General features: G+C 44.7%; 1 protein-coding gene across 2 annotated transcripts in view; it reads right to left on the bottom strand.

Moving 5' to 3' along the window:
- Nucleotides 1–1813: 1813 nt before the first annotated feature.
- Nucleotides 1814–17713, bottom strand: part of ACOX1 (acyl-CoA oxidase 1) — a 51165-nt gene continuing 35265 nt past the window's right edge. For both annotated transcript variants that reach the window (XM_053299339.1, XM_053299338.1), the window contains exons 8-14: nt 15180–15342; nt 13179–13369; nt 11060–11239; nt 8540–8645; nt 8304–8447; nt 4158–4364; nt 1814–3556 (exon numbers count right to left, since the gene is read on the bottom strand). In XM_053299339.1, the coding sequence (XP_053155314.1) occupies nt 3506–3556; nt 4158–4364; nt 8304–8447; nt 8540–8645; nt 11060–11239; nt 13179–13369; nt 15180–15342 (1042 nt within the window). In that variant the 3' untranslated portion in view covers nt 1814–3505. The remainder of the gene's footprint in view (nt 3557–4157; nt 4365–8303; nt 8448–8539; nt 8646–11059; nt 11240–13178; nt 13370–15179; nt 15343–17713) is intronic.

Below are 17713 nucleotides of genomic sequence, written 5' to 3'. Positions count from 1 at the left end.
AATTTGAAGCTGATGGATCAATCACATGATGTTTAATACTGTTTCACTTTTGGTTTTTTGTTTCCCAATTGATCTTGCACAAGCCTGCCCCCTGGTGGCCAATTAGTCTTGTGCAAGATCAACAGGGAAATTTTTAAAAAGTGAAATACCTTGTCTAAAAATTTATATTACCAATCAACCAATTGACCAGTCCCCCTGCTATAGCACACGCATCGGCCATGAATGTGGTGATTCTGATTGGGGCGCAAGCAAGAATGCTGCAGCCCAGCACACCCACTGTTTTGGAGAGTGCTGGTGGGGGAAAGTGGCAGGGCAGGGGCTGACAGGTAGAGCAGTGCCTTTTGTCCTTTAAAACAACCGCCACCTTCACCCAGGAGTACATGAACAGTTTGTGCGCATCCCTACTGATTTTCCATTGATCTCTATGTTAAAAAACTTTGCAGCTGGCTATAGAGATAAGTGGCAGCCTTGTGCAAAAGCCACAACAAGTTAATTTTTTTTTAAAGGAGTCAAACTTGTATGAAATTTTTATAAAATAGTAAGGGTTTAAAAGAATGCAGTGTGTCTACCACACATGCTCCCATATCTGCGCCTTCTCCACCTGCACACTTGAATAGGGAGGAGGAGATGGGGCACCCACCTCCTCTGCAACCCCATTGGCCAAGAAGGAACCAGGAGAGCATGCAGTATGAACAATGCCTGCTTGGGAAAAACCAATCCCTGCTTGGGGGAAAAATTAAAGAATTGCAGCCAAACCTCTTAAGATGTATGTATATGAACAACCCAAGCTTTACTCCAAATTATGCCTGAAAGCATTTGTTTCAGTTTTGACTACTCTTGGCCTAAGTCATCCAAGGTTGGACTACTTCCTCCTGCACTAAAACTGGCAGTCTAGAAAGGCCCAGGGACGTGTAATGTGGTTGTTGTTTTTCTTTTAAAAAAATAAGCAACTTCCCATATAAACAAAAATAGGAACAGTAGTATCAAAAGCAGATTATGCTACAGTGTCCTATCTTCTGCAAAATACACTCACATTTTATAATTAAGCTGTTTTAATTCACATTGTTTAGAATTGTAGTTTGTGATGATTTCTGTTTGAGGTGCTAGGCTTTTACCAATCATTAAATGTATACTCTGCCTTCCACCCTGCCTCAGCACCTACTAGCTGCCACTGAATGTAATCTCAGATCCACTGTTTGGAATTTTTGAGTAATTCCTGGAGAATGGATAAGGTCTTGGAGGCACAGGCAGATTTAGCCACAGACCTTAGGAATGAGGTCCATAGCCTACTGTCTTGAGGGGCCTCCACAGAGCCCCACTGCTGCCCTGTGTGTGTGTGCAGACGCCCGAAATGGGCCGAAAATGGCCCAATCTGTCATTTTGGGAGGCAGGTGGGCTCAGGGAAGGAGCTCTTGCCCCCGCCTCAGTCTCCTCTGCTTTGGTCTGCCCCTGGAGTGGCCATTCCCGCCGTGCAGCGGCAGATGGTTAAAAGTTTTAAAATTAACTTGCCCCTTGAGCACTCAAGCAGGGGTGGGTGGGGGCTCCAAAGCTTCAAAAAATAACCTGGGTGTGCCCCTGCTTGCATCCCCCCAGCAACTTTTGCTGCTGTCTCCCTTGCACTTCTTTTTAGCCTGCAAGCCCCTTTGTGACAGGTAACAATTTTTTTTATCCTTTTGCTATGTAAACTGCTTTAAGAGCCTTTGCTGAAAAGCCATATATAAATATTGACATATTGCTAATAGTACAAGGTTTCTAAAACCATACATAGTAGTTTCCAGGCCTCTGCTTATAGGAATCAATGAAAAGACAGAACACCACGCAGGGATCTTTTTTAATTACATTGTTTGAAAGTGAGTTTCTTTATTAAATCTACATATGTTCTGCTACTGATACTCTCCAACAGTCCATTACTGCATGTCTTTCAATCAGCATTTCACTGAACTATACAGATGCAGGTGTTTTAAGCAGCATAGTAATCAGGTATGTTAGATGGAATGCTTCAGCAGCTTGAAAAGTACACTGACTTTATAATCAGTTTTAACATAGTGTTTCTTCCCCTTGCTTGAATGAAGTAGTGTCAGGAAGCCCCTGCAGTTTGTTCAGATCTTGAATAGGAGAATCAAATTGATCCAAGAACTTCCTCTTAAGACTTCAAGCTCAAGTTGTTCAATTAACACAATTTCACATAATTGAAGGGAACTGGTGGTCTTCAAATCTTGACTTGCTGGGAGAAAGTTACCAAGGCAGGATCCAACAATTTTTGCTGCAATTTTAGTCGCGCTGATTTCAGAGGATCAAGTCCTGTGCACTGCAAAAATGTTAGCCTGCCAGAGTCATGGCAGTCTGGAACCATTAACTCTAAAGGCACCTTACCATAGTACAACCGCTCTGCTTGAAATACATGAAGATCCAGTTTATTTAGGTAGGTGGATTTTTGTCCATCATTCCAGTCTAGACCATCATCCCATCTAGTCTAGTTTAAGTGATTCTATAAATGTGGGGTACAGCTGTACAAAACCAATTCACTTCTAAAATAAGTGTGTTTCAGAAAGAGTCCGTGAGAATGCCAAAAACGGTAAAACTAGACACAGTGATTTCAAATACAGTTCGCTTTTCAGGTCAAATGTGGAGTGAAGGTTCCCCCCCCACACTACAAATGCATCTTAAAAGATTTTCAGAGCTGAAACCGTTAAGTGTTAAGAATTATAAAGTTCAAAGTATTCCTATTTCCCCCCTCTGAGAACCCTTTATATCTTCTCTTTCCATGTTACTGGAGGTCTCCTAGAGGGAGGGCAACAACCATAGAGCCTGATATGATTTGAGTTAGAACTCTAGAGGAAGAGGAAGATGAACTCTAGATGACATCTAAGAAAGCACGGTCATCCAGAAAATAAGAATTACTTCTGTTGAAAGGACAGTCTGTATCCATGATGCCAAGAATTCAGTTCCAGGACAGTAGAGAATTAAAGCTAAGAGATTAAAAAGGTCCCTACCCCAAGACCTTGAAGCCCAGTTCCTTGCAAGGCTGTGCAAACCCCACTAAGACAAGATGCAAAAGGATTCTGACAGCTCTTCCCTATACAGAATACAGCACTGACAAAGTGTGCAAGTCTGTTGAATCAAGCGAGTTCAGATGAGAAGTTGCTGCTCCCCAGCAATTGTTTTCAGAACATAACTACTTAGTAGTAACACAAAATCCTGCTATTAGATGACACAGGCGTCAGCAGCAGTTAACTGCTTCACAAATCCACACTTTACCAGTCTGTGAAATTTTTCTGAATGATTAAAAAGGTTAGTTTTTGGAACATAATTACAATTGCACTTTATAATTGTGTGTTCCCCTGCTCTAATCTCTTCAAGATTTATTCAAAATTGGGAAGAAAGGCTACAATTACTGTCTACCCTATGGCTATTTGGATTCACCAAGTGATTCAGGTGCTCATAGGGCAAATTACATCAATTCTGTGGGAACTGGAGCATAGTACCATAAGAGCAAGAATCATCATCACAGTTTGGCTTGCATTGGCTTCAGGTGTTTGTGGAAAGACTCATGGACCTGTTGAAAGTAGTAAGATCAGGAAGTGGTTGTAAATACAGACATAGTACTCTTTCATCCTGCTAGAACCATCTTACTGCCCAACGCCCCTTGAGGCATGTTACAACACACAGCCTACCCCACCTCACCAGCCCCTTCTCCTGGATGAGCCTGGTACTACCACCCCACTCCTGCCTTGCTCACCTTGCTCCTACTTCACCACTCTGCTCGGCAGGCAGGCAGTTCAGCCTTGTTTGCCACCCCTCTTCCCCCTGCTGGCCTCGCCTTGAGCACTATGGCTCTGTCCTCCAGCCGGCTATAGCATGTAGTACACAGAACCGGCTGCTGTGAGGGAATGATTTGGGGCAGGGCCAATGAGGGGGAACTTAAGGAGATCAGGGCAGCAGCAGAGACAAGATGAGGCAGCAACAGCAGGCAGTTGAGGTGATGCTGGGGGCGGGGGACTGCACTTGCCACTTCGTGGCACATTGTTACGTAGCATTTTTGTAACAATTCTAACCTAGTCTTTTAAGAAATCAATTCTCTGACTAGATTTCTCTTGCTGCACCTCACAGCATGCCATTTATTCCCTACGCTAAGAAGGGAATAAGAGCATCCTTACCTGTGTTTTATTTAATGGAGATTTCTTTGACCACTCAAACATGTTTTCGTAGACGTTACCATCATATCGGCCAAGCACAGACCCGAGAAGAGTGTCATGGAAGTCAAAGGAATCCACTAGAGCTACTGCATTGGGGCGGATTAGTGCCAAGAGCTCCTTCACACGCTGGTTCACTTGAGTTATCTGTGCTTCTGTCAAAACTCCTCCCTAAGACAAGGGGGGGAAAGGAAAAAAGCAAGAGTGTCACAAACAGTCTTGTCACTCACAGCTACGGTCTCACTCTCCCATGTAAGAGAGGGAAAGTCACAGGTGAAGCTAAAGTCAATAAATGGGTCAACAGCAGGCGTCAAGAAATTTTGGCTCAGTTCACCAGTCGGACAATAATTTACTAGTCAGATCATACCACAAGCTATCTCGGGGCACGTGCTTGCTGTTGGGTAGAAGCTACACCAGCCTCCTACACTGTATAAACAATGTCTTTGAAAATGAATGAATACACACTCACACAAAAACATGCACAAGTGTACAAACATCTGTATATGCATAAGACAATGTCTGAATAAGGCTCCTGCCTGCCTATATCTATACACACACACACACACCCCTCCACGTGTGTCACAAACTCCTGCCTGTCCCCCAACTCCTCCTTCCTTCCTTATCCTTGAGACAAAGTGGTCCAGGCTCCTGCTGGTGTAGATCTGATTTGGCTTTATTGTTTGTGGTGTGCTGTGGTTTGGGGAGGAAATACAAGGAAGAGAGAAGGGCAGGGGAAATGCATCTCTCTTTCACCACTGGGAAAGGAATTTGCTGCTGCAGTTGTTAAACTGTCTCCCCTGACTGCTTTATTATTTTTGCAAACTTCTCTCAGTATCACACTGCAAATGGTTAAGCTTGGGAGGCAGGGAGGAACGATGGTGCTCAAACTCATAGACCTCAGCAATGGCAGGAAAGGGAGGAGGAGAGAATGAGGCTTGGGGAGATGAATCTGCTTAGAAGTCACAGGACGTCCCCCCACCGCCCCAGTCTCCTCCAGACAGCAATCCTCTGCCCTCCACCACCTCATTCTCCTCAGCTCTCCAATGGCAATGCAATAACTTGCAAGTTTTTGCAGCAGCAGCAACAATAAGGCACATTGACATAATGGCAGTACACACTTTGCTGAGTTGTTGCCCTCCCCCCAGCAACACAGTTTGTGTGATGGTTTTCACAGTGTGCAAGGATAGTTGCTGTGAGGCGGGGAAGGCGCTGTGTCATCTTCACTCATGTGGCCTCATTTTGCAATCGACATGGATGAGCAGGCAAGTGCATTTCCTGAGCCCTGGTCAACAGGCGTCTTTAGGATTGATTTGTTGGGGGGCGGGGGACAGAAATGGACACCACATCAAATGAATTCAGTGCACTCTGAAACAATTCCTGCTTTCAAAAGACCTATTGGTTTGAGATAAGTGGTAGGAAGCGAAGACAAAACATTTATTCATTCAAATAGAGGTACTTAAAAGTACTTGTGTAATCAGAACCACTGTTCCTATAGGGAAAACAAGTGAGTTTGAGAAAAAGTACATTTGCATATGCAAAGTCTGGCATCCCAACTTAAATACAGGACTGAAGCAGCGGAGGGAGGAGGTAATGGAACCCTCCTCCACCTCCCTATTTTTGCCTGATCAGAATCCAATCAAAAATAGAAATCTTGAAAACTGCCCGTGTAAAACATTTAAGAATTTAGCTGAATCTTTTACGTTTTTACCCCACTGCTATGTTTTTTTCTTTTGTCTACTGCCTGCTTCTATAATTGATTTTAAGTCGTATGGGTTTTTATGTTATTGTTAATTTGTTAGCTGCCCTAATGTAACAATACTGAAGGACAGCATACAAGTGAACTCCAGTATCCACAACGGTTCCATTCTCCACTTCAACAGTGAATAACGGAACTGCAGAAACTGGGTCATTGAGTCAATGAGATTCAGGGGATTAGGTTCCTGGAAGCTCCGGAAACTGGGACAAACAGCGAAAAAGGGTCCTAAAAGTGTGTGTGTGGTAGGGGTGTGTCCGAACCGGTCCGGCGGCCATTCTATAGAATGGCCGAACTGCCGGACCGGTTCTGCCCTGGTTGGTCCGGGTCCGGGTGGGGGGGTATTGCTTTAAGGGGGGGAGGGCTTGTTTACCCCTCCCGCGCCTCTTTGCCCCCGCCAGTGGCCGTAATCTACTGTAAAATTGGGGCGCTGGAAACCAGCCGCCCCAGCCACCGCCGCGCCCCCCCCCCGTGAGCAGATTAGAGAAAAAAAGGCTACTGCCTACAAGGAAAGGCTACTGCCGCCCCCCCCACCTGCCACCCCCCCCCACGAGTGCTCACCAAGTTAGAAGAACTTAGAGAGGAGCTCGCGAACAGAGCTCCTCCCTTATCGAAACCTCCGGCCCAACCGGGGCCTTGGGCGCGTGCGCACGCGCGCTAGAGCTCTTTATCCTATAGAGCTTTTGCCGGAGGCCCGGTCTACCCGCCGGGAAGAAGCCGGGTAGACCGGGCCTCCGATCGCCGGAGGCCCGGTCTACCCAGCTTCCTCCCGGCGGGTAGACCGGGCCTCCGGCGATCGGAGGCCCGGTCTACCCGGCTTCTTCCCGGCGGGTAGACCGGGCCTCCGGCAAAAGCTCTATAGGATAAAGAGCTCTAGCGCGCGTGCGCACGCGCCCAAGGCCCCGGTTGGGCCGGAGGCTTCGATAAGAGAGGAGCTCTGTTCGCGAGCTCCTCTCTAAGTTCTTCTAACTTGGTGAGCACTCGTGGGGGGGAGGTGGCGGGTGGGGGGGCGGCAGGGCGGCAGTAGCCTTTCCTTGTAGGCAGTAGCCTTTTTTTCTCTAATCTGCTCGCGGGGGGGGGCGCGGCGGCTGGGGCGGCTGGTTTCCAGCGCCCCAATTTTACAGTAGATTACGGCCACTGGCGGGGGCAAAGAGGCGCGGGAGGGGTAAACAAGCCCTCCCTGCCCTAAAAGATAGGCTCCCCTTTGGTGCTGGTCCGGACTGCTCCGGACCATGCACATCACTAGTGTGTGGTTGGGTGGGGTGGGGGGAGTGTCCTATCATGCTCCATGGGTCTCCAGGTGTCCAGCAATGCCCTCTCCCAGAGTCCCAAATTCAGCTCCCCCCTACAAAAAAATTGCTTTTTAAACACTCGAATGAGCCACAAAATGGTTCCTCTCCTCAAAATGGCAGCCATAAATTACCTCAGAGGTAATTTCTGGCCACCCCAAACCCACAGAATTAACCCCCTTTTGACCAGGTTTTTCACACACATGCCGAGGTCGGGTGTCAATTACCCAACCATGGATATGTAAAATCGGGAATGTTGGATCTCACAATGGCAAGATTTGCCTGTACAAAGTTTTACCTATACATATACTGACAATGAATGAATCTTGAGAGATGTTGGGCTGATGTGAAGCACAACCCAGCTCAAAAACCACAGACGTCTTTTGCAGGGTTCTGTTCTTTAGGACAAATAAGTGTTATGTTTGATATATGTACAATCCGTACACAATGTACAGATCTGTATACATGTATTTACACATTATGCTGAATGCATGTACACAGCAGTACACTATGTATCTGAAAAGGTCTGTGCCCAGGCTCACTTGTAAAATGAATGCATGTACATGTGTACAGGCACCTGAATATACATGTTCAATATAGTGTCTGAATAGGGCTTTAGATCTCATGTAAAGGATCGAGTGATGTTTGGAAACTGGCATTCCTCATAATGCTCAGTGATAATGTACTCGTTTTGTTCTTTTTCTATGAACACATGAAACTGCTTTAAAGCAAGTCAATCTCACAGTAAGTCACAAGTCAATCTTGCCCAGTCCTGTCTGAGCAGCGGCTCTTGAGGGTCTCGGGCAGAGGTCCTTCCCAGCCTACCATCATTGGTCCTGGAAACAGACATTAAGAAGCCACCCTAAAAGTGTTACATTCATTGAACAGCCATCCAGCCAAGCCTTCAGCCCTGTTGCCACAACACTTCACTAAAAGATTTATCTTGTGCTCGCCTGGCACAGGCCCCACTGCTAATTGTTTCAGCTATTACAGTTTAGCTTTCTTTTTTTGTCACTTCAGAGCAGAGCACTGTGGCTCAAGATTTCAGAGACAGATTCAGTCACTAACCTGCAGGAAGTCTCCACTGTTCTTACTGATCCCACAGAGCGCATAGAGGAGACACAGGTTGTTAATGACAGCACGGACGGCTGGGTCACCAATTTCAGCGAGCTTTGCTGTGAACAGTTTAACCACTACATAGTGACAGTGTGCCTAGAAGAGAGTATTTAATAGGTAAACATGAATTCAAGAGTCTATGGGGTAAACAGGTTGCCAAAACTGATGTATTTGGAGGGGCTACTGACCTCAGATGCTCGCACTAGATCAACTGAAGTCCGGTTCCAAGCATCCTCTTTGCTCCTTCTGCGGTTCAGTTCAGCTTGCAAATTCTTTGCTGCAAATTCAACCATCCTGTACCATGGAAGAATGTAAGCAGAGTTTACCATCCAAGGGAACTCTCAAATTGGTCAGCTGGAGAATCAAGGCTGAGAGAACCCATTTGTAAGAGCATTAACTTCTTACTTCTCTGAGGACTAATGTGTGGTTCTAAAAAGTTATTGTGTAACTCCACTCTTTAATATGAGCAACTGCAGGGCCATTAAGTCTCACAACTTGCAAGAGAGATTTAATGGCCCTGCAATACGGCTGTATTGAATCATCTGGCAACAATACTAGAATGTAAATTAAAAAATGAGAAGAAGCTCTCCAAAATGATAGACGTGTGCTGCACTGGTGTACTCATTCATCCAGCACCCATGCTTAAGAACATGCTACTCAATACAGTTCCATTTTAACACCTGCACTTCCTTGTAATACCACCAAGACGAGTATATATTTATTTCTTCTACAAGTCAGTAATTTGATTACCCATCATGTGCATCACCTAGACTAGTTAGTAATGGCTAAGCACCACTGAAATCCATGAGACAAGTTCCACTGAATTTCAGTGGCTGATATCCAGAGCAGACTACCGTGGGTGGTGCTAATCCCACCATGCTTTTGTGCTTTTTCACAAGAACATAAAAACTTTGAGGAGCTCACCCTGCATTCCAGAAATGTTCAGACCAGAAATACAGCACTAATGGTCAAATGACCAGTTTCTGCTTTAAAGAACGCTTCTGGAGTGTGGGTAAGCTCCTCCAAGACCACCTGCACTTTACTATCAGCCTGCAGCAGTGCAAGGAGATCAGCACTGCTCACCATGGTAGGTGGCTCTGGATGTCAATGAGACTTAGTCATCACTAACTTAGTCTGGATGTTGGCCAGTATTCCCCCATCACTGTCCTCCTTCTTGTGATTAAAGGAAAGCCTCAACAGCTGTAAGACATCTCTCTTGTGACTGGTGCCCCGATAGTTTTCTTCTAACATGAAATTCTTTCTAGGGTATCCTTATATTATAAGCACTGACAGTACTCTTACAGTGCAACAGAATGATAATGCTTTAATTTCTCAGACATCAATTTCTCAGTTTAGCATTTCCTTGGAGTGATTTGGAAAAGAGATTTGTTCACATCTCTGGGCGTGGGGTTTTTTAGCAACCCTTGGAAGTGCTCGCTAGGTTTACTGTACCCTGGGACACTTGTGAGGGAAAAGGACTGTGTGCCTCATAAATTGCCATCTTCTTCCATCCACTCCATACCAGAAGGATGGAGGGAAAATGTTCCCTGCCAATCCTCCATCAACCCATGTGACTTCCATCCTGTACCCACTCCACTTTGACTGACAACTTGCTGTTGAGCTTCCTGGCATTTTATCAACATTTAAGTACGCCGCTCGTGCCAAACTTCTTTCCTCCTGGCTTGTTCCTACAATACTTTGATTACCATTTGCCCAGACGTTTTGCCACAATGGGCATCTCTCTCCTTGATGCTGTACCTCCTCCTCAGCTGTTGGAACACGGCCTCCTCTGACTAGAGCAGGAGTGGGCAATGTGTGGCTCTCCAGAGGTTGCTGAACTACAACTCCCATCATCCCCACCTACAATAAATTGTGGCTGGGGTTGATGGGAGTTGTAGTTCAGTAACCTCTGGAGAGCAGCACGATGCCTACCCCTGGGCTAGAGCTAGGCCCATACCGTTGCCAATTCTGGGAGTGCTTCCTCTCTAACATTAAAAATGCCTCAAGAAAAGCAAGAGTCGCCCCTTGTCATATCAGTCAAGAGTGAAATTGTCAAAATAAGCATGATTTAACACACACATACCCCTTAATAGGGATTGTAACCCTATGCAGGTATTATATCTGCTGTGGACAGAGCACGTGGTAGAGGGAGTGGAACTGTGTCCACCAGCCACACCACCATACTGATGTGCTAACTGGCCAGTCTTCCAGGTCTCCATACCAGAACAGAGTTCCACACTGCATGAAGAAACCCTTCCTGCATTCAGTGCTGCCTTTGCTAACTGGGCAAAGAAGCACCTTTTAATGTGGTGATGCTCTTTATTTAGCAGGGGGAGAGTAATTGGCCCTATCCACCCCCAGCACAGCACCTCCAGTGACTGTTGCTGGTGTCTATCTTATGCTTCTTTTTAGATTGTGAGCCCTTCAAAGTCAGGGAGCCATCTAATTTATTTATTTGCTATTTCTCTATGTAAACTGCTTTGAAAACTTTTGTTGAAAAGCGGTATATAAATATTTGATGTTATAGTATGTTTGGACGCGGGGGTGGGGGCATACCCAGCAAGTAATATACCACTGTCTCCACTATACATTTGCAATCTATGGCAAACATAACACCTGCATATGGCTGTGCACATACTGTTCAAAGAATGACCTTAAGAACAGGCAATACCGATGACACATTTCATGTCATCTATCTGAAAACCTACCTCGATGCTCTCAGTTTATATGCCTCTACCAAACTGGATGGATTATTAATATGCACTGCTGTGGGTCTACCAGCCACCTGCTGTGGCTGAATGCGTTGCCCTGGTAAATCGTTCAGGTAGGACATCATGCCACTCACAAGCTGACCAGAACTAACTTGGGTATAGCTTTTAACCAGGAACCTGAATGCAAGACAAAATTACATCATCACTTTGCTGAATGTCGTACTACCTGTGGGTGGGGGGGGAATAGCTTATGAATCGCATCAATCACATCAGCAACTGGACAAAAGGCACTTGCAAAGTAAAGCTAGGAAGGAAGAAAACATGCAATATGTTGACTTTTGTATCCATATGACCACATTAGTAAGTGGTATAATTTCTGTTCCTCTTGACTGAAAAAACTGAATAGGGTCAAAAGCTGAACCTACCAGACTATATAATACAACGTTTTTGTACTGAAATGGTTCTTCGAGTTTTCTGCATTCTTTGAAATTTTCTGGTGAGATACCCAAATTAGTAACCATAGAAACAGTAGATACAACTTTCCTTTTCTGGGACAAACTTATTTTCCTGGGACAACTTATGCACATTGTGAGTGAAAACTCAAGAAGCACGCCCAACCCCATGATGTGTGGTGAACACTAACATCTGAGGACTTTCTTAAGGGGCCCTGTTCCATATAATAGGGATGGTAGTCTTGACCAACCAACTTCATTGAATTTGCTCTGTTTGCAACAACCTCTACTAGGCTGGGCTTGTCTATACCAACACGGACTGAAGTGACTACTTCTGTTAGGAAAACACAATCCTAAAGGCTATTTATTATCTAGAGGAAATGAGAATAATTGGCTCTCTTGAAAGACCTATCAATATAATTCATTTCTGTAGAGGGGATGCATGGGGATATAGCAAGCTCTGCCCCCACTGCAGCCGCAACCAATGGCGGGCCCAGAGGGGGCAACACGTGTAAGGGCAGGAGGGAGGAGAGCGTGCCACAAGCCGGTTGGGGCAGCGGGCAAGAGAGCGGCGGGAGGAGGATGGGCGGTGGGCGAAGCCCCGCCGCCCTGAGGAGAAGGACGTCGAGGTGGAGGGAGGGGGCGGTGCTACCCTGAGGAGGAGGGCGAGAGGATGACGGGCAGCGGGCAAAGCCCCGCTGCCCTGAGGAGGACGACAGTGAGGCAGAGGGAGGCAGCAGTGCCACCCTGAGGAGAAGGGCAAGAGGATGGGCGGCAGGAGAAAGATGGGTGGCAGGAGAAGCCCTGTCGCCCCAAGGAGGAGGACGGCGAGGCAGAGGGAGACGGCTGGGCCCAACTAGAGGCGCAGATGCTCTGCGCCCGGGTCCACTAGTTTTGTTTAATAGTTCTTATTTTGCACCTGGATTGTTTAAAGTTCCAGTTCTGCCATCATCACATACTTGCCTAAATGCTAGGAGTTTGAGAGTAGGTCAGAGAACCAACGGATAAGATTCTATGTTAGCTAATTCCCGATAGTAGCTACCTAGTCAAGCCATATGTAGCATCATTAAAGCTTTTGTCTTTGCTTTAAATATTAAAGTGGCAGCTGCAGGGCAATTCAATCATGGTATGCTGGAGGGGGCTCTTTCCCCACATACTGTGGCCCCGAAGAAAACTGTCCCCTCCAAAAGCTAACTGCCTCATGAAGGAATCTTCAATTGGACATCTTAGTGGCCAAGACTCTGAGATATAAATCAAGACATCCCTGATTTGAACCTTGGCTCTCTATGAACTCACTCGGTGGCCTTAGACAACCCCCTCCATCTCAAGCTCAGTTCCCCAGCTATAATATGGGGAGATTGATACTTAATGGGCTGTTGTAGAGATGACATCAAGAGAATACATATGAAACACACTAGCAACACACTGTAACGTGCCAAGTACTACTGATATAATCTGTTTGCCTGAAGAAGAAGAAAGAGCAACCAGTTATAGGTCTTAGACTGAAATTGAGCTCACATCATGTTAAAGAGTCAACTGTAGCAGTTTTGAGAACAAGTGATCAAGACTTGTGATCATCCAGTTAAGTTGCAAGTCTGGGCAGGAGGAGAACCAGAAAGAAGACAGCCTGCAACTTGGCATTACTTAAGAATTGCATAACTCACCGTGCTGTCTGCAGCATCATGACTGTGTTCTCTCCCTCGTAGGTGCAGGAGGGGGTGAAGTTGACATAAATATCAGGCAGGCCACTACAACGAGAATAGCCATGCCCACCACATGCCATCCGACACTCTTCAATGCCAGCATTAGCAACCCAGGAACTGAAAGCCTTGAGCCCTGCAGACAATGCATGGAGCTGAGGAAGCAACAACAGGGAGACACTAGGCATATACAAATTTTCTGCTAGGCTTGTCACACAGTATTACATCCAAAACACAAACACTCTCAGTCCCACAGGCCCTTATGATAAGAAAAACTCCTCCTCCTAAAAACTGGCCTGAGGAAATCTGGATGTGTCCAAGGTCTAGATGTTAGCTAAGTTTCCCTTTCAGATATCTCCTTTCACTGATCATTATTAAATCACAGTTCTTTTCAAGGACAGTGGCAGACAGACAGCACATTCCACGCCTCAAAAAAAAATTAGGGAGAAAGAGGGAGGAGAGGAGGTTGGGGATTAATAGCTTTGTCTCTTGCATTTACAAGTACACACTTCTTATGGGCGAGGACAAAGGAAAAGTTAAATACACTTATTGGACCAATTTCAAATTTCTAAAGACTTTTGTTCCAAATGGACAGACTGATTGCTTGCTTAATCCTTGTTATCCAGTACTCCTAGCACTTCTGGAGTCCCATTTAACTATCACAGTGAATAGCCTTTGATAGACCTGTCCTGTATGATTTCATCTAATGCTCTAAAAAGTTATCTAAGATAGAGCAACCATCACTTCTCATTATTATGTAAGTTAGTAATGCACTGTGTGCTTTTTTGATTAGTCTTCCTGAACCTACCAGCAATGAACTTGGAGTATCCCCAGGTTTCAGTGTTGAGAGAGACAAGTTCCCCTCAACCTCTTTGCTCTCTAACCACTCATGGTTTTTATAAACCTGTCATATCCTCACTTATGCCTTTTCTCTAAACTAAAAGGCCCCAAATCATTAGGCTTTCCTTCTAGCAATGCACACTAGCTCCACAAAGACATAAAGGGATGCTGATTAACCCAATTTGGATCTGCACACAGCCTTGATTTGACTTGCTGTTCCACATACAGTTTGTAATCCTTATTATTGCCGCCCCGCCCCCCCGGGAAAAGGTATCTATTCTTTTTGCTTTCAGGATGCCAGTTCCCACAACCACACACAAATCTGATACATACAGAGAGATATGGACATAGGTTGGTGAATTTCACTGCTATAATGCCCATGTAGATTTGTGGGGGGAGGGGAAGGGAGGACAAGACAAAGGTCTTATGTCACTATTCACACCACTGATTTTACACAGAATGCTTTGAACCAAAGCAAATAGTATTTATCATGGCCCAGTCTCAACCAGTCCCATGATCTTAAGCTTCACCGCTGCCACCAAGTAGACTTTTGTGTCTCCTGAAACAGCCTTCCAAACTTCTGTTTGAACTCCTTCACTTGAACTTGTACTCTTCAGCAATCCAGCTTATCAACTGCAACTGGCACTAACTCTCTGCAGCAGGCAGTCTCGTTTTATTCTCTTCCCCCCTTCCAGTTTTTCTAAACAACCCACTCAAAACTCCTCAAGTTCCCTCCATTATTTAAAAACCTATCCAATCCAATCAAACCCTCTCTTCCCTCCAAAATTTAACCAGTACAACTCTTCTCCCTCCCAAACCAAACTGTAGGACAGGAGCTATGAACCTTTGACCCCTGCACAGCTGCTGCTTCTTTTTTTACACAGAACATAGGGAGCACATATACAATACGTATGCAATACAGAAATCTGCAACACAAAAAGGAGGGGTCCAGGCCTCATTCCTTTGCAGTATTCATTTCTGTATATTCACCTATGGAATTCACTCTGCCTCCCTCATCACTTTCCCTCCAACGAGTCACCTTAACTCTAATGCACTCCAAAAAAATGGAGCATGCTTAATATAATTCCACTGCCCTTCTTCCATATTGAGAACAAGAACACTTACCTCTGGCAACTCACTCAGGTCTCCCTGATTGATGTCCCCAGTGATACGACGGTAGGTATCTTTCATATAGGATCCTACAAAGTGAAAAGCATATGCTGCTGCCAGAAGAGGAAACAGTTTGTACTGCTGAGTCTGATAATCCAAGATCTGGGGCTCTGGCTCCCTGTAGCAGAGAGAGAAAGTGTGAAATAAACCACAGTTATTGCTGGGACTCTTAATCCTTTGAAACCCCATACAATTATGTTGTAAACCGCCCAGAGATGTGAATTTTGGGTGGTATAGAAATAGGTTAAAAACAAAACAAAACACCTAATACACTGCTGACATCCTAACAGAGCAGGTGTGTTAGGAGGAATGTGCTGGGCGCTGGGAAACATGAGTTGAAGATCAGCAACATGCTTCCAATTTGTTGCACTTCCAGAGCATTAGCAGTGCTTAAATGTATTGGCCCCCGGACCCAACAGTGTGTACGTAGGAGGACTGGAGGAATTCTTTGAGAGCAACCAGTGCATTCCTCCTAATGCACATGCTTTGTTGGTCAGCATGTCAGTCTCTGTGTATTAAAGACAGCATTTTTAAATTTCAACTTTTAAGAGTTGCACAACATCCAGTAAATAAAAGACTAAAGCTAAATGGGATCACGTGCAGATTATTTTTCCCCTGAAGAAACTTTGCCCTTGCTGCTACTATGGCAATAGCCCTAAATCAGCCATGGTAGTATGATAATTGTATAAACAGAATAGAAGAGGCCTCAGATGCTCCCATGTTGGGGGGGTGGGGGGGGGTGGAACTTCACTTTGATTTCCAACTGTAACCACTCCTATTCCCCACAGAATCCCAAGCTGAGGTTGACTAGAACAGATCGCAAGCAGCTTCTGTTCCACACAATTGCACTCAAAAGAGACAATGTTTCCTTTTGCAGATTTAAAGATTAGATGTGCACTAATCTTTCACGGTATGTTAAGTGTTACGTCTCTCATTTTCTGTCTCTATTTCTTATACATTTTAAATAATTCTAATGCAATAATTAGTGTGCTGAAAACTGACCTTGGCTTCTGCACACCAAGTCATGGTTGGTTCCAGCCAATTGGGGCATTCGAGTTGTGCACCCATTTTTACGTATAAATGTATGTTCAGGCATGAGAACAAGGGAGGAAGAGTCATATAGTATTTATCATGGCGCTACCTAGAGTGCCACAATAGTGTGTCAGAGACAGATACAGCTTATTACTAGTTACTAGGGTGCTCTATTGCTTCTCCAGCACATCATGCCCCTGCCAAACCTGCAGTTTATATGGTATCTATGTTGTTTCACATCCAAGTTCTAACTTAGTTTGCCTACAAGGACTTCATTTTATTTAGGATAGAAATTTCCTGCAGACAAGAATAAGCAAGGCTTAACTTTGATAGCTCAGAAACATTTGTTTTTACACAAACATTTTTTCATAAACATCCCAGCCTGAAGAACAGAGTTGCATAACTAGAACATTTGCACATTTCATTGTAATCTGTGGTTGATCCAGAGAAGCACCTTACCTAACTTGCATATTTTGTTTTTAAAATGATCAAACACAGTTCAAACAGTATCACCCCACATGTACATACATCTATTGCAGCATGCAAGTCATTCTTCTGGTGGCTAGTTTTTGTTTCTCCAGTGTGGTGCTTGAAGTGCTATAAAAACCTACAAAACTGGTTGTCCAGAAAGTGTTCCTGGATAGACAAAATAAACCAGTGGACTTTGGACAATGCGGCTCTGGAATATGCCTCCTAAATCTGAAAAACCACTGTTTGGTTTACACAGCCTAAGCCATGGACAATTATGCTAAATGATTGTGCCGTAGAACAGTTGGTTGTGGAACCAAACAGAGAGAAGGCAGACTTAATCCTGAGTGGTGCCCAGGACCTGGTGTGAGATGTCAGAGTTGTAGAACCACTGGGGAACAGTGACCATAATGTGATCCAATTCAGCATATATGCAAGTGGAGAATTGTCAATGAAGTCCAACACAGATGTGTTGAACTTCAGAAAAGGAAACTTTTCAAAAATGAGGGGACTGGTAAAAAGGAAGTTGAAAGGGAAAGTCAGGAGGGTCAAATCACTCCAGAAAGCATGGAACTAATTTAAAACCACAATACTAGAAGCACAGTTGGAATGTATATCAAGGAGGAGGAAAGGTACCATCAAGTTCAGCATGGTTAACAAGTAAGAGAGTCAGGGAAGCTATAAAAGGGAAGAAGACTTCCTTCAGAAAATGGAAGTCCTGCAAGATACAATTCATCACTAGATTTAATTAATCACCCATTTAAAAACCAATGGGGCTGCAAGTTAAAGGCACCCTTTTTATAAAAGGCTATTTTGGTCTGTAATAGGGAATAAAATAATTTAAAATGCCTACCAATGAGGTCACTCACATTCATTAAGTTGTTACATTGACCTTATATATTTTCTTTAATATTTAAAAGGTGACTTTGCAAAGTGAGTGAAGAAGCATCTTTTAATAAGATGATCAAGGGCCTGGAGCACCTTCCTTA

The sequence above is a fragment of the Hemicordylus capensis genome, chromosome 2, assembly GCF_027244095.1.
Source record: "Hemicordylus capensis ecotype Gifberg chromosome 2, rHemCap1.1.pri, whole genome shotgun sequence".
Classification (NCBI taxonomy): domain Eukaryota; kingdom Metazoa; phylum Chordata; class Lepidosauria; order Squamata; family Cordylidae; genus Hemicordylus; species Hemicordylus capensis.
This window is presented reverse-complemented; position numbering and strand designations above follow the sequence as displayed.